The following is a 23,469-nucleotide window of genomic DNA, read 5'->3' as shown; positions in this document are numbered from 1 at the left end:
AATCATCTTCAAGAAACATGGCTAGTGGAACACAGCTCTACATTTTCAGGCAGTTCCCTCCACCCTCTTCATTACATCTTGAATAACAAGGTGATGTCTATTTAATGCGTAAGAATAACCTCCAGGATAACCTCTGGACTCTGTCTGGAATCTCTCAGCCATTGACACTTTATTTTGTCTCATTTCACTCTTCCCCCTTTTCGTCGAGAAGGTTTTCTCAGTTCCTTGATGCTGAGTCCCAGCTCATTCTAAGATTTCTGTCCCACGTTGCCAGGAAGGTCCACACCCCTGGGAGTCATGTCCCACGTAGTCCGGGGGAGGGTAGTGAGTTTGCTTGTCTTACGCCTAATTTTAAGTAGGCTTAGCCTATCCTTTGCAAGAATAAGTTTCATAGGGGTGAACCCCAAGATCCTCCCTCTAATAAATCTTGACCACTCTCTATATCAATCAGCTTTAAAGGAAGCACTGTGCCTTATTCTTTGTGACCAGCAAAATATCTTCCACACAGTAGATCATCTTTGTTCAATAAATGTTTGTCATCTAAAAGAAATAAATGGGTGGGGTGCCCTCATCTTCAGGGGGACCCCAAATATCTGCCACTGCAGAGTATTCAGACAGCAAGAATGTGTAGATAAACTCTGAAGTAAATGGGAACTTAGAGTTTTGGATGCTTAGCACTCACTAAAAATCATGATTATGCTAGGGTGTAAGGGCCTTAGAAAGCCTGAAATGGGGTCTTCAAACACAGAAGAGAATTATTCATCAAACACCAGCCAGCTCCCAGCAATAGTATATAAAAGTGCTTTGCAAACAGTACGGTGATTATTAAGGATATTATTAAATATCAGGCTGTTAATGTGTAACGAAGTTGGCTCTGATGTTAATGAAACCAGTGACTGTTCAGGTTTTTACTATCAACTAAATAGCCACTGACATTTCTGAACCACTGATCCAAGTCAGGACAAGAGTTATCAACTGTTCTGACTAAGAAATTGTTTTTAAAGTTGCAAAGGCAACAACACAAAGGCTTGTGGTCGTTGACTCATTAATAGCCCAGAAAGTAATTCTCTGGTAGCAGCGTTTCAGAGACTTTATCTGCTACCTTTACAGGGTTTACCCATAGTCTACGGTTGCTACTGCACTTGCTAAAAGAAAACACATCCTGATGCATAACTGGAAAGTAGAATTGACTACTTAAAAGAAAGTAACTTGGCACACTAAGCTTATTGTTCATGGTGAGCTACAGCGGGGGCATTTAAAAATACCTTGACTCTGCCTAAAAATAAACCTCACTAAAATCTAAAACGTAGGGTTCATGAAGGTTAATCATCTAATAAAATAAGAGCATTTCCACTAGGTGAAAAGTTTAAGTTTATTTTCAGGGTGTGGTATTGGTAAAACTGGCCAATCTCCCTGCTGTAATTTAACCAGCCTGGATAAGAGACTAGTAAAACTTTGGGGGAGTGGGCGGTGGGAGGGAACAACCGTGCCACTTCCCTTCTTTTCCCAGGCTTACTTTTTGACCTCAACGTGTAAGAACTTTGCCTGGAGCGTCTTGACTTTTATTGTCAGGTCGCTCTCCAGCTGACCAGGAGTTACCGACAACTTCGATAACTTCAGCTCTCTTTTAGAATAACTTTTCAGGAAACCTTTGAAGTGCCTGAGATTTATGCGCGTCCTTCACACATTTATTCCTGAAGTACTTATGATTCACCTACTGTAGGGCTGTGGGAAGACCCAGACAGGTAAAACCCAGCCTCAGCCCTCAGCTGGGGAGGTAGGGAAGATTATAAATAGGGCCAAAGCAGTGACATGCGCTATTAAACAAAACACAGTGTCTGTAAAAGGGGGTTGAGTCCAGGGTCTGTCCCGGAGTGAAGGGATTCGCCACCTTCCTCGAAGCTCAGCCACCAGAGCTACTTTCAGGATTTTAGGTGGGACTCTGCTTGGCCAAATGAACAGTTTTGCTTCTCTGAAGTCATTTTTTCAGCAGATTACGGAGGACCTCCTGGTTGTGGGGCAATATTTCCAGTGAATGCCCCCCACCAAACCCCTGCCCTCGTGGACCGGAGAGGAGAATCGGACAATGAGCAAGAGAAAAAAGTGCAGTTCTCTGTTCAGTTAGATTATCCTCCGTACTGTGGGGAATATCAAGTTGGGGGGGGGGGGGGTGCCAGAGAGAGTGTGTGGTGAGTTGAAATAGGCTGGGCAAAGAAGGCGCCATTGAAAAAGGGATTTGGGGCAAAGCTTTGGAGGAGGTAGAGGAGCAGCCACGACATGCTCTGGGCTGAGGGAAACAGTATTGGGATCCCAAGGCTGGGCGGCATGTGTGGAGAGTGCAGGGGACAGCAAGGATGCCCATGAGGTTGCAGCAAAAGAAACTAGGGCAAGGGAGGCAGGGGTGAGGCCAGAGAAGCCACGGAGGTGGGGAATGGGAGATGAGTGGCATGAAGGGACTTTATCATAAGGATATCCTAAGGACTTTGGCTTCTCTGGAACTGGTTCTTGATGACCAGTTTCCAGCCAGCTGATGGCTTGTCGAGCTGTTACAATATGTGAGGTTGCCGGGCCATTTTCATTTCCATTCATATAATCAGTTTCATTGTTCCTGACAGTGAGAAGGAGGAGGTTTTGTTTGTGGGACAAAGCATTGTCACTGTGTCTAAGGCAGGTGCGATGCAGGCCTTCTAGTCTGTTCCATTCTGTTCAATTCTGTCAGATGCGCAGGAGATTTTAGGGTGGCTAGAACTGCTCCCCTTTTCAAGAGGGGCTCTCTGGCACATGCCAAGAGGGATATAGAGTTAAGCATCTGCAATGCCCTCAGTCTCTATATTCATAATGTCGAATCCCCTTTAAATATGCTGGTAACAAGAATCTTTTTAGTTACTTTTTTTTCTAATTAACAACACAAAAGTGAATTATTTATAGGGCCAAATGCAAGCTCTTTAGGCATATAAAGTGGAATAATAAGGTTGGCTCGGTGTTAGGCTATGCCAGAGCCGAGTCCAAATTTTATTCCAGTACAGGGATGGCTTTTTATGTGGCCTCTCTGACTCTGGAGCTAATTTGGATGCTGAGTAGCCCTGCAGGTATTTATATGTAGTGTTTGGTATTTTTACTGGGTCCTATTCTTCTCCCTTGGATCACCTAAAATGGTTAAGAATTTTCTAGTGGGATTAAGGTTGTACTCTCCCGGGAGGGGTGGGACATCTGCTCTCGGTTATTTTTGTGTTAGCCGCTGCCCCTTAAATGTATGTTCACGAATGAGCCAGAGCCTTATCAGCTGGGGTGGAGAGAAGACTGGTCAGGTGCTGCTCCTGAGTGAACTTGGTCTCTGAGCAATGGCTTCCCATAGACACTCAGGTAAAAACATCAATATTCTTTGCCTTAAACCAAGCACAACTCTTTTAGGGCAGTGAATGCACCATTTGGCTTAAAGGTAATTTGGGCTTAAATGATTTTCGTCTTGTCTGAACAGTAAATAAGGCACAGCTTGTCTCTGTTTTGTCTTTACCTTCCAGTGCTATTTTGAAGACAGACGACTCCTCTTATTCAAGCAAACTTAGCAACTTCAGTGGTTTTTTTTAAAAAAGTATATAAGCCTCTTAATATGTGTTTTACCTTTTTCAGGACGTCTTACGAAGCTATAAGAGATAGTGTGAAGAGAGAAGGTTTGGGGGGTTAGGAATTTGGGGTTATTTATAAAACACGACCCTTCATCTTGACATTGCTTTAGATCTAATTTAAGTTGTTTGGAAGAGTTGAATAGAACATGGAGGTGGCAGGGGGGAATGTTTATATCTCAGTGTCCGTAACTTATGACTTGCTGCATCTTCCCGAAGAAACAGCTACGGACCCTGCAATAGGAGAAGTTTGTTATTGGTTGTTCTCAGAAAGAGAAGGCGACGTTTCGAACGTCCTAGGTCACGTCACCATGGGTCTTCCCCTTGTTTAGTAACCTGACTTGAAGAGAGCCCTCTGGCCATAGACAAGAAGTCCCTGGAAGAGGGGGCCGGAAGAGGGGGAGTTTTCCGGGAAAGCCCAGTTCTCTTGAAGTCAGCCTGCTGCCTGTCTCTCCCCAAAGCAGGAATGTTGCCGTTGCTTTGTTGCCTTCTGCCTGAGCAACGGTTCCCTTCCTTTGAACTGGGCAAGGATGACAAGTTCAGTAGAAACCAAGCCCTTCGTCCCTTCCCGAAGTTTTCACATCAAAGGGCAAAGTAAGCATTAGGAGGGTGGGGTGGGGCAGCATTTTGGACATGTTATTTTTGAAAATTGGTGATTGCCTGCCAATTTTTCAACTCTTTGGGAAATGGCTCTTTTTGGTGGGTCAAAGCAAGGAGGCTGCAGTGGAATTCTCCACTTGAGTTGCATTCATGTGCAAGATCTTCGTTGTTCCCAGGTGTTCCAAAGCTGGCTGGGTTTTTTTCACCCCTCCCCACTCCCCCAAGAAGCTGCTTTACAAGCAGTGCTGCATGCCTGAGATTGTGGTTATCAGCCAACTTACACATTCTCGGGGTGTAGGCAAACTGTTCAGCTGGACCATTTGTTCTAATGTACCTTGAGTGCATGATACATAGTGGAGCACCTCCCCACTTTATTTACTAAGTGGCAGAATAGGAAAATATAGTTAAAAGGTGACATATTTATAGCACATGCAATCCTGGGTTTTAAATTGCACCAAGTCCTCATGTTATTCCTGCTTATATAAATCTAGAGGCTGTAACTTAGCTGCATTAGACAAATAATTTATACCGTGTACATGCTTTTTTTAAATCAGGAAATGTCTGTTTGTATTGCATTAAGTGCATAGGTCCACGAAAGCAGACAAGAGAGGAAGAAAATCACCCGAAGAAAATCAGTGTTGCCCTGAAGTGGGCTTTCTATGGACAAAATACAAACTCAGATAATTGGATCGAAATCTATTTTTTCTCATCCATCCACATACTGAGAGAAAAATTCAAGAATAAACCTTTATACTTTTATTATGGAACACTGCCGATCTGCAAAATTATGGAAATTCAATTTCTTTGCCTTTTGGCCTTTGAAGTTGAGGAATGGGGTTGGGGGGGGGAATAAGATCGTTTGCCATATTCATCCAGTCATTAGTTCCCTTTACCAGTGCTGCCCAGTGGGGTCACACACCTGTCTGTCTTTTCTCAGGGCGAGGATGGAAAATGCAAGGTCGGGGTGAGAGGGCAGTAATCTAACCAGATCAGCTTCCTAAAATAACTGAAAACATGGTCGTCAGAAGATCTGGTCAAGGGTGAAACTGAAAGTTTTGTACTTGTAATGACCACCAAATGACCACCTGTCACTTCAGCACAACTAGAGAAACAAAAAACACATGTTCTCTTGCTTCTGGGTCCCAGGGGCCTTTTCTTCCCATGTGAAAGACAGAACATTTTGCATCTATACTATGCGTGTGCAACATTAAGAAAAGTTTCATATGCGGATAACATAGTACTAGAATAGATCCTGGCCTGGTAGAAGTTCAGTTGGTATGTGATTTCTAGTTTCACTATCTATATCCAGCTGTCCTGATAGCAGCTAAAATCTGAAACAGTGTTACTTATGTATATCAGTAACGTAGAAGAGATGTATGGTTTGCTTGTGTGGTTGGTTTTTTTGCTCAGTGCAATGTACAAGTGAACTTGCTGATAACACTGAATCATTTTGCACATGTTCTGTTTTTAAGGGAAAAAACACTTTCAGATTTTCTCTGAAATTCTGTGGGAGACTACTCTTCAGCCGTGACGCATGAACTCCACCTCATTGCAGCTATTTAGGTGTTATTCCCAAATGTCTGACGACACCTCCAGGTGCATTAGGCTGTCTACTACACAAGTGTCCTATTCATCAGCTAATGCTTCGTTCCATTTGTTGAATGTTCTCAGGAAAGCAGTATACCCCTTCTTTAGTAGCCAATGTTTATACATGGAGTGACTAATGTACTGGTATGTTGGACTTAGCAATTAACAGATTAGAAAGAATCTGAAACTTTTTTTTTTCCATTTGGGTTGCTGTTCATTGTTTACAGTGTACATTATAGCACTGAGAGAAAGCACATAGTTAGAAAAATACCACCCTAGACATACTATTCACATTTTCCTGAAATATTCTTATTTTGAGCTACTTGGGCAAGAGGGAAGAAAACTGAACATTTGCAAGCAATACATGAGAAACGTACACATAAAAGCACAAGGAAGACTTACTAAATACAACTTGAATTTTCTCTGATGAGAGGTTTATGGTGAAAAGCAACAAAAACAACAAAAAACGTTGCAATGTTATATTACTCCTATGTGTACGTGATTAAGTTGAGGGCCAGAACTTTTTATTGAGATACTGAGGATGATTTAAGCATCACTTAGTATGCTGGATGTTGCTCAGGAATTTTCTGAAAGGAAAAGCTTGTTTATTAAGTGAGGAATGATGTGTCTTTTGCAGCAGACATAGAGAGAAAGTCAGGCTACCATCTTAGAATAAATAATATAAATGTGATCACCCAGTCACACTTCTAACTGTATTCTAACTTACTAAGTTTATAAAGGATGGTAGGTTAGGTTCACATGAGCTGTCCCTGATTTTCTAAAACAGAAATCTTTGTTACAAACGGTATTGAATAAAAGAAGCTATAGAAGCCTAATGGTGGTGACTTCTTTTTACCTGTCAATCAACCGGCTCTGAGTGTATTTGTAGAATTTTCTGTGATAGAGAAACTTCTCTACTGTGTACAGATGAGGGCCACTAGGTGACTTAAAATGAGTTAGAGAGCTGCCTCAGGGCAGACATAGCTTCCACAAAGACAGGCAGTGAAGGGAAGTAGCCTTGTAATTACACTTATCCACTGTTTTGTTTCATGATTGATGACGTGCCCTCTTCCAGATAACAGCAACAGGTCAACGCAGACATATCTGGGAGTTTGGGAAGGTTAAAAGGCTTCATATTTCAGGGACTTAGAAATTGCTAAGGGATAAAGCAATTATTATTCCCTAAAAGACAAATGCCTAACTATATGTAATTCAGTAAAATTAAAGAGAGCCTAAGAGAAGAGGCAAAATGCTACTGTCATTTTTTCTCTATCCTTTTATTATTTCTAACAGAAGGAAACAGAGGAAAGTGCCAAGATTTTCTCTCTGCATGAAATCAAGGCCTAAACGTGGCTCATACTCTTTATCAAGCAAAGCCTACAAATCAGGATATTTGCTGTCTTTCAGGAACCTCTTAACCTCTGCCCTTCTCAGCTTTCTCATTTATGAACCATTTTCTTAGAGTTGTTAACCTCTTCAAAAATAAGTGGTAGCAAAATATTTTTGGTCTTGTGCACAAGCATCCGTATTTTATGCCTGGTATTGCCATGGTAACCATGTGTTCAGTAAGAATGTGTTACTCCAGCCTCATCCTAAGCACACCGCGTGAAGGTTTGAAATAGTTTTGGACTAAAGAATCAACAAAGTTAGAAAAACAGGAGGTGAGCTTATGCACAGTTGCCCAGAGTTCCACTTAATTAGATTTATTGCAAAAAAAAAAGTATTAAAGTTCATGAAATTGACATAGACATTGTTAACATGGTTTAAGTATTTCCAGCCTGTTTACTTATTAGGCAATGAAGCCAATGTTCCTAGAAGTGCTATTTTATCTTGACAAATAAGTGTTTCCACATACCCAAGAAAGGCTTAAGTCATCTGTCGAAATCAATTCTAAAGGAATATGCCCTTTTGAAATTTGTTTCTCCATCTGAATGCAGACTCTTTAAAGAGTTTGAGTGGACAGTGCTGGGGAATGTAAGATGAGCCCCAATTTTTTAGACCACAGGAAAATAATTAATAAAATTGCCTAAAGTTAGGGTTTGAGAATACCAAGGGCTGGGATTCATCTTGGTGGTGCCATTAACTGGGTGTGGGGGGTGTCAGTTCATTCAATTTTCCTTTTCCTTGATTTAAGACCATGCACTATAGGATACAGTGGTGACTCAAGTTCACCGGCTGCAATACCTCAATACTTTGCTATTTCCCTGCTCATTGGTGAGCTGTGGATTATGTCATCATCTGGATGCCTAGAAACCGTGAGCGATTTGTGTTCTAGAACTCTGAGAGTAACCAGGGAAGTACTTGGCATTGGTCATATTAACAGTCCTGAGAGTATGCAGTAGTTCATTGGGAAAGAAAGACTTGGCAGGTAAGATCTCTCTAGTACTAGGAACCGTAGTCTAGTTTTCCTTCTCTCTGAACCCCCTAAATAGCTATATATAGAATTAGCTACATTTTCTAGGTTTTTCCTTTTATAGTACGTTATCTCTATGTTTACCTTAAAACTAGGACCTAAACATACCCGGCGGTGGGACTCTTTTTTGGTGGGACACTAGGTGGTGCTTTAATAAAACAATGTTTGGAATCAGGTTCTTCTTTGAGGAAGACATCGAAAGACAGTGATAATAAAAGGAGCAAGTTCAAAGTTTTATCCTAAGTAGTGACCTTGGTGAGAGAGAATAAGGATTTTCAAATATGGTCCAAGAACACAGTCTCTCTGATGGGCTAAACCAGCCGTGTGGTTATTAGCCATGCAGGAAACCAGTGTTGTCTAATCTTACAAAATCTGTTTTCCTGCCAAATGGCATTTAGGAACCACTGATAATTTAATTTCCTTGGCACTTACTGTTACTGGACATTTATTTAGTTTCCCCACCTATCTCTTAACAGGAAAGTTGATCTTTGTTTAGTGCCCTATTTCAAGGTGGAAAGTTTAAGACAAGGTTTTTATGTGACCAGGGAAAGAACGATAAGAATGGATTGAGGCACTGCTATTTCTTAGGCTCTTGTGTGTATATATGCATACCTTGATTCATAGACTTAAAATTAATAAAAGTTATTTCTTTGTTTTTAAAAAAAGAATGGATTGAGGAGAGCGAGTTTCAACATTTCATCTCGGTGATGGGTACTTTGTAATATATACACAGAGACTGATAAAGGCTCTTTAAAAAGCTGCCTTAAATAAACAGTACATAGTTCAAGGAGATAGAACCTGGTTACATTGTGCCTCTCCTTTTTGGCTCCTAACCCAATCATACAAGGGAACAGCAAGGGTTTTCTTTTTAGGGAAAAGTGCCAGGAGTCGTCATTCTCTGGGCTTGATAAATCTCTTAACTGTGACACAGCTGTCCCAAGCAACTGTCCTTGCGCAAGAATGTCACTCATTTGCTCCATTTGTCAGTTCTCTGGGGTGCGGTGGGGTGGGGGGTGTCTGTCTGTGTGTCGGTGCGAGGCACAGGGAGCTCTGGCTGTTCCAGAACACTGGGTTGTCTGTGGCCTAATCGTCTTATTTGGAAGCTGACTTCAGAAGTTGACATGGTTCTGAGTGAGAGTTCAAGGGGCCTTTGCTAAAGGCTGGTTCTGAGATGCAGGGTGTGGTTTCCTTGGCTCCCTCGCTGCTATTTGGTTGCCGATGGCAACGGGATCCAAACAACTTGGACATGTGTTTGTATAAAAAAACCTGGGAATGGAACCCCATGTGGGAGTTTGGGACTGTTCAGTTAGTGGAAGCGCTGCGGTGAGTACTGGGCAACTGCTCATTTCTCTTCCCTCATTCTTTCTCTCTAAATTAACACTCTGGATGTTTGCTAGCACGAGAACCCTGTTTGTGGATAGCTAGGGGAAATAGTCTCAATCTTATTTCTGAGCAAATGAAATGATTGCTATCTATTTACCCATGAGTAAGTTTCTTTTTCAGAGGGTGGAAGGGAGAGGAACAAATTAGCATGTTTAAAGCTGTCGAGAGCTAATTGCAGCTCACATTTGGTACCTTTCTGTGGAGGCAGGATTCAGTAGGTATTGATTTGGCAGGGGTGGGGGGTATAGAGTGCTTTAACAATGGTCTCCAAGGCCTTTTGTCTGTGGTCACAGCCCAGCATGGGTGGGGGTGCTAAGGGGCATGGGGGGGGGGGAGGTAGGGGAGTTGTCCTGTGAAGGGAAGGGATTCTTGGAATCCTATCCTGCTTTTTAAAGACAACCCTCTCCCATTACACTTTAAAATTACAAATTTTAAAACTGCACACATCCCCAATAGTAATGCTTCTGTGAACATATATATTGATCTTCTTTTGCATGAGCAAAGAGGGATTTGTTTTTGGTCTGAAACCCAAACTGTACATTATCGTGACCAGTAAATTCAGTTGCAAAAATGGCCAGTAGCAGTTGAGAAGGTCGGTTTCATAAATCCTTTGTGGCGAATCCTTTTTGAGCCTCAAAGATCAGTTAAGCTCTCTTGGAAAAACTCTCTGGGATCTATTCAGGAATTAAAAGCGCTTTTTTTGGGGGGGGGGGTGGCCAGTTTGAAAGTCAGTTGCAACATTTTAAACAAATTAGGAAGGATTGCTTATGTGCCTAGCCTAGTATAGTTCAGTCTGCAGTAGGTTTTTGTTAAAATGGATTGAATTTTGTGGATGTGAGGGAATTGAGTCCTCGGGAGGTACTAACCCCCCCCCACACACAGACATACACAAGTTCCTGAGGAAGAGCTGGAAGGTGGCAGGAAGGCTTCTGACTCCTCAGCTGGTGTGGGACCCTGAAAGCAGAGGGGTGGAGCCCCCCCTCCTCCTCCCCAAGCCTGCCTGCTCTGAGTAGCCTGTGAACGGGGAGCCTGTGGCTCCCCCCAGGAACTGCCTCTGCCCTCTGGCCGTCCTTGCAATCCTAGTCCCCCACCTCTCTATCCTGAGTCTTCCCTTCTCACTTTCCTGACACACCCTTCCACTCCTGCAAATCCCTGCTCAAAGCGACTGCACTGCCCAGAATCCCCGTCTCGTGTAACCAGCCAACACAGGCTCTGCTCCCCGTGTGCTCCCCAGTGGCCTCTGAGAATCAGCAAAGCAGTATATGCGAGTGGGGATTCCTCCAACCCCAAGGACTCATTGGCCATCGGCCTGTGGGGAGCTCACCTCAGGGGGCTCTTCCCTACCTGGAATCCGGGTGAAGCGCCTGTCTTCCTGGTGCCTGCAGACTCCACAGCTTCAGGACCGTCTTCCCAGACACACGTAGAACGGCCCTCTGCTGCCTCAGTTGGTCATTGCCTTCTACCTGCTTCCCCCCACCCCAGGTCCGTCCAGCTATAAGGTGGGTACCATGGCGGACAGGATGGACTGCCACTACTGCAGGGACCCCTTGCAGGGGAAGAAGTACGTGCAGAAGGACGGCCACCACTGCTGCCTGAAGTGCTTTGACAAGTTCTGCGCCAACACCTGTGCAGAGTGCCGCAAGCCCATTGGCGCTGATTCCAAGGTAAAACCATTGCCAGACGGGCCAGAGGTCGGGAGGGGGTGAGGAGTGTAGTTCGCCGGCAGCTGTAACTGCCGCCCACCCTTAGTATTTCTCCTCATCACTGTAGCCTCCCCGTGGAAGGCAGGACAGGCAGTGGCGTGCAGGGGAGGAAAAGAGGCCCGGTGACAGGGTACAGTTGCCATCAACTCCCCACGTCTTTAGTCTCACTAGAGAAGCCACGGAGGGCCATTTCCAGCTCTTTTTGGGCATATTCTTAAGGCTTTCAGGAATTCCACATTCTTCTTCCCCCGCTCAGCACCCCTCACAAGAAAACTCCTCCCCAGGCCATCCCGGGTATAATATGGGGGCCACACAGCCCTGGGTAGTGAGCCCCAGGCCGGGCAGTTTAGGTGGGAGGGTTGCAGCACCCCCAAGGAGTAACTCGCAGCGCTTGTTGTGTTTTGCTCGCTTTTCAGGAGGTGCACTACAAGAACCGCTACTGGCACGACACCTGCTTCCGCTGTGCCAAGTGCCTCCACCCTCTGGCCAATGAGACCTTCGTCGCCAAGGAGAACAAAATTCTGTGCAACAAGTGCGTCACTCGGGAGGACAACCCCAAGTGCAAAGGGTGCTTCAAGCCGATTGTGGCAGGTACTGCACACGCTCACCCATCCCCGGGGCTGGGGAGCAGGCCCCGAGGGCAGGGCTGACGCGGGCTGGCTTCCCATGATGGGGCTAATGTTGCCGTTAGCTGCTTTTAGATTTTAGCATATATATGTACACATATATAGACATGTATATATGCGTACACATAGATGCTCGCACACACGCACACACTCGGAAACTAAAGAACACTGGAGAGAACTGTCTGTGGCAAGAGAAGGAAGTGAAAAGTAGGTAGCACTTTCTCATTTGGGGAGAGTAAGTGATCAAAGCATGCTTCCTCCTTAAGGTATCTCTTACTCGCGGTTCTGTAATTCTGGGTCAGGAAGTGTCCCCTGTTGCATCTCTACGTCCGCGAAGGGCATGGAGGGTGGGGGTGGGGGAAGAGTGGAGATTCAGGCATCTAATCCCGACATCAGGAAGCTGGGGTCCCCTCCCACGACAGAAGCCTGGGTTGGCACGAGCATGAGGACATGAGGGACAGTCCCCCCACGGGCAGGAGCCTGGGAAGCTTGAGGCCAGTAACTGCAGGGACTGCATTCCCTCAACTCCGGAGGGTCCAGGGGCGGGGAGCTGAGAGGATGCAGCCCCCTGCAGAGCGCTGTCAGTGGGGCTATCCACTTGCTTCCCCCCTGCAGGAGATCAAAACGTGGAGTACAAGGGGACCGTCTGGCACAAAGACTGCTTCACCTGCAGCCACTGCAAGCAAGTCATCGGGACTGGAAGCTTCTTCCCGAAAGGGGAGGACTTCTACTGCGTGACTTGCCACGAGTCCAAATTCGCCAAGCACTGCGTGAAGTGCAACAAGGTACATTGTCCAGGGAGTTCCGCGTTCACGCTTGTTTCTAGAAGCCTTTGACAGTTTGCAGAGCACTTGCACACACACTATCCCATTCCGTCCTCACGGCAGCCCTGTGACGTGGGCCTTATTATGCTCATTTGACAGAGGAGGAGACCGCTGCATTAGATAGCAGTGCTCTGGGTCAGACCCAGGCATGCGTGAGCCTCGGTGTCTTCGTCTGGAAATTGGGGATAATAATAGCACCTGCCTCCCATGGTCGCCGTGGCGATTAAATGAGATACTGTATACCAAAGCGCCCAGCATAGTGCCTGGCACGCAGTAGGCATTCAACCAAATGGTTGTTGAATCTGAATCCGGTGCTACACTCCCTGGTCTAGGCCATCACCTCTGGAGGAATCACTTACCAGGATCAGCCCTGGCATGGCGAGTGCTTTGTGTGTGTTACCTGCTCTAAGAAGCTGGCTGGGCAGCGTTTCACCGCTGTGGAGGACCAGTATTACTGCGTGGATTGCTACAAGAACTTTGTGGCCAAGAAGTGTGCTGGATGCAAGAACCCCATCACTGGTAGGCTAAAGAGTCCTTGCTAAGTCTGCCAGGCTAGTAGGTTTTGCGCATGGTAACCATCTATCATTTTCCTATGTCGTCGGTTTCATAGCCACAAAGGCCCCAAAGAACGCCCTTCTTCCCCTGCCATCGGGGTCCCAAAGGCCCCCAAATAGTTTGGATTCGCCCCCAGGCCAGGTTTAGCTTTCGCAATACAGAACACCTCCTGACTACTGCTGACTTAATGGTGCCGGGACTTCACAAGCCTGAGACCCACCGGGCCACAGGCAGGCGCTGCGTGGGGGAGGGGAGAGGAGGGGAAGGGAGGGGAGGGAGGGAGGGGGTGGGGGTGAAGGCAGGAGAGGAGGGGGGTGGGGGGAGGGAGGGGCCGACAAGGGGAGGGGGAGGGGGACCGGGAGGCCTGGAGAGAGATAACCTGGGATTCTAATACCCCCTAGATGAAGCATAGTTCAGAGTTGCCTGTTGGCAGTTGGTTGCGATCAGAAGCAAAGCTTAATCACTTCATCCCTCATCTCGCGGCCGCGATCCAAGTGCCCTGGGCCCTTCCCCCCGCCTCCAATTTTCCCATCTCCCCGGGGAGCCTTGAAATGTACATTTGAGAAGACTTTTGCCATCCTCAGGGAAAAGGACTGTGTCAAGAGTGAGCCACCCAGTCTCTAAAGCTAGGAAGCCCCCAGTGTGCCACGGGAAACGCTTGCCTCTCACCCTGTTTCCCAGCGCCAACATCCGGGGCAGGCATCCGGGTGGAGAGAGAACTTGTCCCTCGTGGGTGGTTGTTCTTTATAGAAAAAATCGAAGCTTAGCAGCTCCTCGAGGCCCGGTAAGTGCACACCCCACCAATAGCCCAAGTTTGCCTCCTGGTGGCCACTTTGATGCCATGGCCTTAATCAAAGAAACTGGTTATGCTGGGAGGTCGGTGCGCGTCTTTAAAATCAGGGAAGCCCCGGGCCGAGCCCTGGCATCTTCGCAGGGCCTGGGCAGTACTGGACCTTGAGCGCCTAGCAGGGTAGCCGTGGCATGGGTGCGGCGCGTGGTGGAGAGGGGTGGGCCCGGGAGCCCAGCAGACGCTGGGCTCTGCCTGCTTGTTGGCTCCGCGGATGGGTCAAGTCGTCATGTGATCGCTCGGAACCGCAGCTTCTCCTCACCTGTATTCATGCAGCCATCTTCTCTTCTGTTTTCTTTTGTTTTTAAACAGGGTTTGGTAAAGGCTCCAGTGTGGTGGCCTATGAAGGACAATCCTGGCACGACTACTGCTTCCACTGCAAAAAATGCTCCGTGAACCTGGCCAACAAGCGCTTTGTTTTCCATCAGGAGCAAGTGTATTGCCCCGATTGTGCCAAAAAGCTGTAAATTGACAGGGGCTCCTGTCCTGTAAAATGGAATTTGAGTCTTGTTCTTTGTGTCCTCTCTCTCTGCCCTACACCATCCATAGGGAAAGAGCGGTATTTCACTTTCTCAAAGTCTGCTCCTTCTGTCTTTGCTCCCATTTTACAGTATTATTCAGAGAAGGGCACACAGTGGTCATCTTAGGATTTAGCCAAAAATTCTGCAGCCAACTTAATTTCTCTCCAGCTGCACTTAAAAAACAAAAACTTAGATAGGTTGACTCTTCTGCATGTTTATCATAGAGCAGAACAGCGCTAACCATTTAGCCACTTAGTGATGTAAGCAAGAAGCATAAGCGATATCCCCCCCATATGCAAACACACACACTGTGGTTTTCATGGCTCAGCCGAGCCCCATGGTGTCATCACATACGTAGTCACGCAACACACAAGAGTTGTAGCGGCTGCTTCAACTTGGCTGTTCGCCCTATTCTGTGAGCAGAAAAAGAACTTAACCGAAATGCATGGTTGAACTTCCTCATCAAGACTATTATCTGCCTTCTGTTCTTTTGTGCTTTCAAATGACTAATAGGAATTTCCCAAAAATTAACGTTTGAACTTAGCTGTTGATTCTAAACTGACCTTGTTCTGTACTGATGTTTGATTTCCCTGTGTGGTATGTCCTCTGAGTGTTCCGACTTGTAAAAGCGTGGAACATGCAGGTGATTCGGGAAAGGGTAGGTGGAGCTGAGAAAACGAGCCTGCTTCAGATGGACGCCGTCACAGCGAATCCTTTTGGAAGCCTAATGAAACTAACCCTGCTGTCCTTTTCTTTTTTCTTCTTTTTTAATTAATAGTTTTCTTTTGTTTTGTTTTAATTCATAGTTTGAGTTTTGAAACTTGCATGAGAAGATTTTTGTTTGGGCCCCCTCAAAACCGAGATTCCCCCCACAGAAGTAACCGGAAAATTCTCTAGAGGGGTAGCTGAGCAGACGCCAGAGCTCTCATAGACTGGGACATAACATGTCAAAGCAGCGACCGAGCTGACTCCCTTGTAACATAGTAGATGTTTGCTCTTTGTTCCCGTGTTAAGGAGGACCGCGGAGTCCCTTCGCTTGTGATTCCTAGGGGTTTTCTTCAGTAGCTTAGCTGGATATCTAGGGGAGTGGGGAAGGCCACCATCCTCACAGGTAGAACCGGATTTCCACCTACTGCTTACGTGAAATGCAGGATCACCTGCTTACTGTATTCTACATGGTTATATTACATAGTATAACGAGAACAGTATCAACAGTAATTGTGTAATGACAATACATATTAACATTCTTATTAGGAGTGGTTAGAGAAGCTGACGCCTCATTTCTACATTTTGTCCTTAGCTATTGTCATCTAACGTTTCAGTGTATCCTTAACAGAAATAAAGCAGCATATAAATAAAGAACTTTGCCTCCCGCCTTTGCTTTAATTCCACCCGATGGTACCATGATAAGGTGATACACCTGATACAGAAAGCCGAATGAATGACTTTTTTCCCCCAAATGAAGGACTTTTGTCTCTTTAAGGATAGGCTCAGTTCGAAGCAATTGCATGGAATAGAGGAATCATAAAATAAAAACAAACCTCTAACATCACTTTGATGCAGTAAAAAGACACTTTGACCCCCGGAGAGCATTTCCCAGGTTTTCACATCCCTTAAAAATGACATGGTTTTACTTGGCCAGGATGATGGAGGGAAGTGTGTGGCAGGGAAGGAATCCCAGGCAAAATGTGTCATTGAGAAATAACGGTCCCTATTTTGTTCGGCGTTGCTCATTGCTCCTCTCTGATGATCCTTCTACCCGTGCCCCCTGGAGTTCCGGATCCATGTTAACACAGCTCTATCTTCAACTACTACCATTCCTCTGCCACCCTGCCTTAATGAGAACCCCGCTCCTGGTGCTCTCGCTTATTTGGACCAAGGCTGTTCCTTTTGGACCCTTTACTTGCATTAGGCACACGGAGTCAGGGCAAGATGTGTGCAGAGGAGGGAGTCCCTGGGGGGCTGCTTCTCCACTGTCACGTCCACTAGTGTAATCCTTTCACCTCTGAGGCTCAGGTTTCAGGTCAGCCAAGCCACCCTACGTGGTCATTTCTGGCTGGCATAAGAGGTCTGATGAGGTGGGCGTCTTGCACTCATCCTCAGGCTGGAACGTTCTATGAGCCATAAGGGCACCTAGTCAAAGTACATTTTGGCTAAAGGCAGAGTAGGAAGCCTCTTGCCAAAGATAATGAAAACGAAGGGCAAAACCTCCTTGGTGCTGACATTTACCATCTTTGAAGGGAATCAAAATCTGTGAACAAGAAACCATCTTTAAGAATCTGTAACATCCCCCTTGTGTGTGTGTGTGTGTGTGTGTGTGTGTACCTTTTTAGTTAAATAAGCAATTAAAATCCTTAAAATGATGAAAAATGCTTCTCTAGTTGTCTTCTGGGGCTCAGGGAGGCAGGGATAGGCTGGGGAATTGAAAGGAGCTGCCCGCTCTGATCCCAGTGGGAGCAGGCCGAGTTCCCTGCAACGAAGAGAAGGCTCAGAGGGAATGAGCCTGGGGTGGACAGGTAGCCATCCCAGTTCCCCGAGGACTTGGACATCTGGCCTATGGTCTTTGTGCCCCAAATTCACATGGAGGATGTCCTCAGTGGCTGACTCCTTGACAACATCCACCTCTGCTTGCTGCACTTCAGCTATATCCAGGACCTTTTTCTCATCCAGCCTGAGCCCTCCCTGTAGCCACATGTTCCTTTCCTTCCCCACTCCTAATTATTCTCACTGCACACGCCCACTGACTGCTCTAATTTCTTCTCTCGGCCCCTTCCTACACTTACTTCCCTCTAGGGTCTATGCGTTATCACTTCAAGCCTTCTTTGCATCCCCTTGGTCCTGTTACCTCTTTGCCCTTCCATCCCACTTGGCCTGCATAACCCCAGCTCACACCAGGGCCAAAGAACTCTGTGGGGAAAAACCATACGCCATCAACCCGCATCCTCCCACATGAACTCCAACTAGGCCCTCATCACTGCCTAAAAATCCGGGTATCACCTCGCTACCACTTTGTCCATATTTCCAACAGATCACCTCACCACCTTCGTTGTGGACACAATCGAGTCTGTCTCCAGACTCCCTTCAGAGTCTGTCTCCAGCTATTGCTTGCCTTGTGATACACATAGTTGAGCCTCTTGAGAAAAGCACCTTATATCCATTATATCCACATTTCCTTACCAAGCCCTTTTCGGTCTGACACATCACAATGAGGAAACGACATTGCTAAGGCGCTTGTGCTTGTGGAATATGATATTTTGCGTGATAACCATAAGGCTCAGAAAGAAGGGGAAGTTTCTCATGGTCAAATTTTAAGTAGAGAAATATTTCCTCCCTCATAATTAAGAGGCGCAGCTCAGAGTATCAAGAGTCTATCTACGTGTGGGTTAACAGTGTGAGCCCAGATTCCAGCCCTGGCTCTGCCACTTTCTAGTTATGAGCCCTTGGGGCAAGTTACTTCATCTCTGTGAGCTTCTTTCCTCACCTGTAGAATGAGAATTATCATTCCTACCCTGCAGAATCACATGAAAATTACTGGGTGACTGACACCCAACGAAAGTACTCAGTAAATATTAAATTTTATTTCTAGTACCAAAAACAGTGCTCCAATATCTGTTACCTACTATGCAAGCCAGAAAAAAAAAAGGCCATTTCCACTCCCAAAGTAGGGTGCTTGCTTTAAGATCAGATCTGGATTTGCAACTTAGCTCTGCCTCTACTTGTGTGACCTGGAACCCAGTGTCAGCTCATCTTGATGTCCTCATAGGTAAAAAGGAATACCTGTACCTCACAGGGTTGTTTTGAGGATTTAAAATGAAGCCTCTAAGTACCTGGTATACAGCACTCAGTTATCACAGCATGGTTGGGGAGGTTAAAACAAATGGCCAGAAGCTATCTGGCAGTGTCACAACTGGATAGGTGGAAAGGGAGACCAAAGGCAAGGAGGCCTTTCTGGGGCCTGCTTTAACAAATCAGGCCGGCAGAGGGCGAGGGGCACTAAAAGGGACACAGTAAATTGACCCTTGATAAGATAAACTGTAGACAGTCAGCCTCCAAGCTTTTGCTTCTTGGCCACTGGCTGCTCTGTTTCGTGCCTCCAGACTCTCCAGCTCTCGCCACGATGAGGTAGTGGCATTTGAGAATTGTGGTGTCTCAGATGTAAAGGGCTTGCAGACAGGTGGTATAAGTCCCCTCGTTAGAAAGATAAGGAGCAACGCTCAGAGAGGGGAAATGACAAGCTCAAGTCCCATGGCAAGGTAACAACAGTCACAGCTAGGGCTCATATTCCTGTCTAGTACTCTTTACAGTATTCCTCCTTTATATTTGTGGTCTCTGGGACTGGAGTTGTTAAAAAGCTTCATTCCACCGCGTCCAAGAAGAGATAGGTATAAAAAAATGTGTCAACCTACAGGATTCATTGAACCCTAGGTGCTCTCTCAGGGCATATGACACCAAAAGGCTATTCACAGAAGTGTGTGTGTGTGTAAAGGTAGGACACTTGAGGGGACTATTGTGTTCCCATAATAGGTTAAAGGATACCAGCTCAGGGAAAGAAGGGATCAGGTCAGTATACATCAGCTTGGAGCTGTAAACTGGGTGCTTTGACTGTTTTCCAGGTCATGTGTATCATCAAAGAATATTCTGGTTTGACTATTGCAACAGAGAAGGACCTGGTGCCAGACAGGGTAGATGAGAGCTTCCAGCTCAGATGCAGAACATGAAAGGGGTACCTTTAATAGTCCAGTTTGTGTTGATTCCAATGTACAAAACAGAGAATGCCAAATGGGAAACGGCTGCCACCTTTGTCGTCAGCACCAGATCCCAAAGATCAGGGATAAACAGGAACCCCACTTTATTAACATTTACTGGCAGATCAGAACATTGTTATCCAACTCACAATAACAGTCATGTCACGAAGAAATGTGGATATAAAACAGCAAAATAAAAGCATAAGCACACATTCATGCTTTCAAAAGCAAAGGTTTGTTTTCCTCATCTGTGGCAAGTATTAAATGTGAGGTTTTAAAGGGGCTAGGGGGAGGGGGAAATGGGGAACAATGGCTTCAAGGGTACAGGGTCTCCATTTCAGGTAATGAAAATGTTCTGGAATGAGTTAGTGGTGATGGATGTACTCAACTGTACACTTTAAAATGGTGAATTTTATGTTACATGACTTTTACTGCAATAATAAAAGATAATTTAATAATAGGTGCCAACTACAAGTCAGAGCCATCAACAGGAAAAGTAACAAGCATTAAAATTGTTGCAGGAAGAAAACCAGCATTTGGAAATTAACATCTAAAAGTCCCAGAAGTGGAGCTCTGCCAAATCATCAACTAGCTGGAAGAAGGAAATCAGATGTGATTATTCTTGACTGAGCTTACTGGTTACATGCATTCACAGTTTGGTTAATAAGCATCACCTTTAGACCACCACCAGTAAAATTTTGCTATGATAATGGAAAGAAAACTTGTTTTAGCTGCAAAGTTTATTTCACACAACACAAACAGTTTTGACATATGACATTTGTGTAGAAAAATATCAGAAACTCATTGGTTAGGATGATTGTCTCTGCCTTCCATACACAAAAGAGCTATGACAATTTTTAAGCCTAAGGCACTGCTCTAATCTATAACAAAGGTACAGTACTCTGACAAGCAAAGAATCGGGGAATCAGAAAACAGTTAGCTCCCTTATCTAATCCAAGGCTGGTGGATAGAAAGAAACCCCTGCCCTTTCACCTCTATTTGCAATTCAACACCGAAAACTCAACAGAATGAGGGCAATTAATTTGCATTCATGTTTTAGCCAATGACTTAAAACAGGATTTGATAAAGTGATCTCAGCGAAACATATATCAATTGTGTGTGTGTGTTTGTGTGTGTTTGTAACATCTACCACAGGCTGAAGAATAACGCTGCTGCTATACTCATTTGCACCCACTGGATGAGAAAGGCAAGCAAATACTGGTTACATATCCTAAGCCTGAGTACATACCGCAGCACAGGACTGGAAAGCCTAAGCATTAACAGATTACAGAGTTCTAGAGGAATGAAATACACCTCACGAGACAACAGCCAAATACTGCTTTATGTACACAATAAAAATAAAGACATGTTTTTGTAGATAAACCCCAATGTGTAATTCAAAAGGAAATTCTGACGAAAGCATGAAAAATGAGAACTGTTTCAAGACTCTACTTTCTAGGACTCCCGGCATTAGAGGCGCACTAGTGCCTGGGCACTCATTGACACCTACCATGTCGGAGTGGAAATGAAAAAGAAAAAGAAAAAGGAAAAAATACATAAAATGGTAAGATACAATTTCCTTTGTGGTGCAACCTACAGTATTTTTATATTAGGAATCATCTGACAAAGCAAGTCCCTTGGATAAGCCAGGATATTCTCCACAAAATCAAATAGGAGTTTTTGATTGTTAAATTAATTGTTAAACAGAATAAACATTATTTTAAGATTTAAAAAATGTACTGAAAGCAAATTATTCTTTGATAGGGATTCTTTTGGAATCTTGATAGTTAACATTTGGTAAAAATATCCTTGATTTACATTCACTCAGGTATACAACTTGGCAGGAAAACACAAGAACGAAAGACAATGGAGATTGTTAAAGGAAAGCAAAGATGACATTTTACTGAAACCTCAGAACTTCTGCTCTGATGCAAGAGAACAAAGTGGTATCAACAAAAACAAGAATGTCTTTCTAAGATATGTTGAAGTGACTTTTTGATGTTTTCCTTTATTTTCTCCATGTCCTTGTCTTTACTGGGTTTCTATTAGATACACATTATTAATTAGTGTGGGGGCCAAGGCCTGGGAGTTGAGATCCCGAGTGGAAGGTAGATGAATTAATCTCCCAGGCTGTAGGCGATTCACATTATTTCTGACCAGAGGGAAAAAGAAGAAAAAAGTACAATTAGTAAAGGAAATGCTGATGGCACAGCAACCTGCCCTTTCCCTTTGAAGTGCACCCAAGGACACTTGGCAGGCCCCCCTGGACAGTCACTGACACGGGTACTGTTATGTCACACACACGTTCCCGATCCCCAATGGGGCCCAAAGCTGCCTCTCTTCCTTTCAAAGAGAGCTTCTCAAGGAAAGAGAAACAAATGCCTTTTGGTTTTGTAAACACAAGTTGAGAGACTAAGGCTGAACACATCACTACCCCTCTGCCCTAAATGAGTACCTACATGCTGGTCAGACAGATAGTGGGTCAAGAATTCAGAAGAATCTTTGATACAAAATGACGGAATAGTCCTTTGGGGAAAAGAGCCTATTTAAAAAAATACGTCTGGCAGGAATGGGGGGATATAAAAACTAGAATCAAGTTATCTACACCCTCAACACTAGCTTAATGGAAAACTCTTCTACATCATTACTTTAGACCCAATACCTTCTTTGCTGTCTGCTCTGAAGTCACATGATACAAAGATTGCTGTGGAACAGAGGGAAGCGGAGGAGGGTTGAAGGCCAATGGCCTGCGAAGCAAAATGAAGACGGGATGAGACCTTACCCAACTGAGCTCAAAGAGGGTTTCTTCTCTCATCCTCATGAGATGTTTGGGGATTCTGGTGACACTTTCCGGCATCTGAATCGCTCTGTTGGTGGTTTTCTGAAGGGGAACCATCAGGAGTTGATGGAAGCGGCTCTGCACAGCCTAAGATGTCAGTGATTTTACCACAGATCCACTCCTCTGTACTACCATTTAAACTCTCTGAAGGTCCGTCTGAGCTGTCATCCTTGCACATGTTCATGTTGTCAGTGTTCTGGTTCACCTTTTTTTGGACTGGTGGCCTGGAAAGAGAAGTTTCAGTTAAAATTGTTGATTATATGAACAACCAACTTTGACTCAAGAAGAAATAGATGACCTCAACAAACCAATCACAAGTAAAGAAACTGAATCAGTCATTAAAAAGCTTCCCAAAAAGAAAAGTCCAGGACCAAATGGCTTCACAGGTGAATTCTACCAAACATTCCAGAAAGAATTAGTACCAATCCTGCTCAGACTCTTCAAAAAAATTGAAGAGGAGGGAAAGCTACCTAATTCATTCTATGAAGCCAACAACACTCTCATACCAAAACCAGCCAAAGATATTACAAAAAATGAAAAATACACACCAATCTCTCTAATGAATATAGATGCAAAAATCCTCAACAAAATTCTAGCAATCGAATCCAGCAACACATTAAAAGAATTATACATCATGACCAAGTAGGATACATCCCAGGTATGCAAGGATGGTTCAACATAAGAAAATCAATTAGTATAATACACCATATCAACAAATCAAAGCAGAAAAATCACATGATCATCTCCATTGATGCAGAGAAGGCATTTGACAAAATTCAACATTCTTTCCTGTTGAAAACACTTCAAAGGATAGGACTACAAGGGAACTTCCTTAAAATGATAAAGGGAATATATGAAAAACCCACAGCTAATACCGTCCTCAATGGGGAAAAACTGAAAACTATTCCCCTAAGATCAGGAACAAGACAAGGATGTCCACTATTACCACTGTTATTCAACATTGTGTTGGAAGTTCTAGCCAGAGCAATTAGACAAGAAAAAGAAATAAAAGGCATCAAAACTGGAAAGGAAGTAAAACTCTCAGTGTTTGCAGATGATATGATACTACATGTAGAAAACTCTGAAAAATCCACAGCAAAACTACTAGAGCTAATAAAAGAGTACAGCAAAGTGGCAGGTTACAAGATCAACACTCAAAAATCTGTAGTGTTTCTATACACTAGTAATGAACAATCTGAGGGG

General features: G+C 44.7%; 2 protein-coding genes across 13 annotated transcripts in view; one reads left to right on the top strand and one right to left on the bottom strand.

Moving 5' to 3' along the window:
• Nucleotides 1–16,044, top strand: part of FHL1 (four and a half LIM domains 1) — a 59,396-nt gene extending 43,352 nt beyond the window's left edge. The window contains exons 1-7 of one of the 5 annotated variants that reach the window (XM_077144770.1): nucleotides 3,232–3,363; nucleotides 11,089–11,270; nucleotides 11,726–11,900; nucleotides 12,551–12,720; nucleotides 13,092–13,278; nucleotides 13,899–14,098; nucleotides 14,474–16,044. In XM_077144770.1, the coding sequence (XP_077000885.1) occupies nucleotides 3,342–3,363; nucleotides 11,089–11,270; nucleotides 11,726–11,900; nucleotides 12,551–12,720; nucleotides 13,092–13,278; nucleotides 13,899–14,098; nucleotides 14,474–14,557 (1,020 nt within the window). In that variant the 5' untranslated portion in view covers nucleotides 3,232–3,341 and the 3' untranslated portion in view covers nucleotides 14,558–16,044. Of the gene's footprint in view, nucleotides 1–3,231; nucleotides 3,364–8,057; nucleotides 8,179–9,286; nucleotides 9,547–11,088; nucleotides 11,271–11,725; nucleotides 11,901–12,550; nucleotides 12,721–13,091; nucleotides 13,279–13,898; nucleotides 14,099–14,473 lie in introns of those variants that run through there. The other 4 variants (XM_077144772.1, XM_077144773.1, XM_077144771.1 and 1 more) reach the window with 4 other exon arrangements.
• Nucleotides 16,045–21,415: 5,371 nt separating this feature from the next.
• MAP7D3 (MAP7 domain containing 3) overlaps nucleotides 21,416–23,469 on the bottom strand; it is an 82,177-nt gene continuing 80,123 nt past the window's right edge. For 7 of the 8 annotated variants that reach the window (XM_077144766.1, XM_077144767.1, XM_077144761.1 and 4 more), the window contains 2 exons: nucleotides 22,210–22,490; nucleotides 21,416–21,579 (listed from right to left, as the gene is read on the bottom strand). In XM_077144766.1, coding sequence (XP_077000881.1) covers nucleotides 22,220–22,490 — 271 coding nt within the window. In that variant the 3' untranslated portion in view covers nucleotides 21,416–21,579; nucleotides 22,210–22,219. The remainder of the gene's footprint in view (nucleotides 21,580–22,209; nucleotides 22,491–23,469) is intronic. The other variant, XM_077144762.1, reaches the window with a different exon arrangement.

This window comes from Tamandua tetradactyla, chromosome X (assembly GCF_023851605.1).
Source record: "Tamandua tetradactyla isolate mTamTet1 chromosome X, mTamTet1.pri, whole genome shotgun sequence".
NCBI lineage: Eukaryota > Metazoa > Chordata > Mammalia > Pilosa > Myrmecophagidae > Tamandua > Tamandua tetradactyla.
The sequence above is the reverse complement of the archived record's forward strand: the minus strand, read 5'-3'. Positions and strand labels throughout refer to the sequence as shown.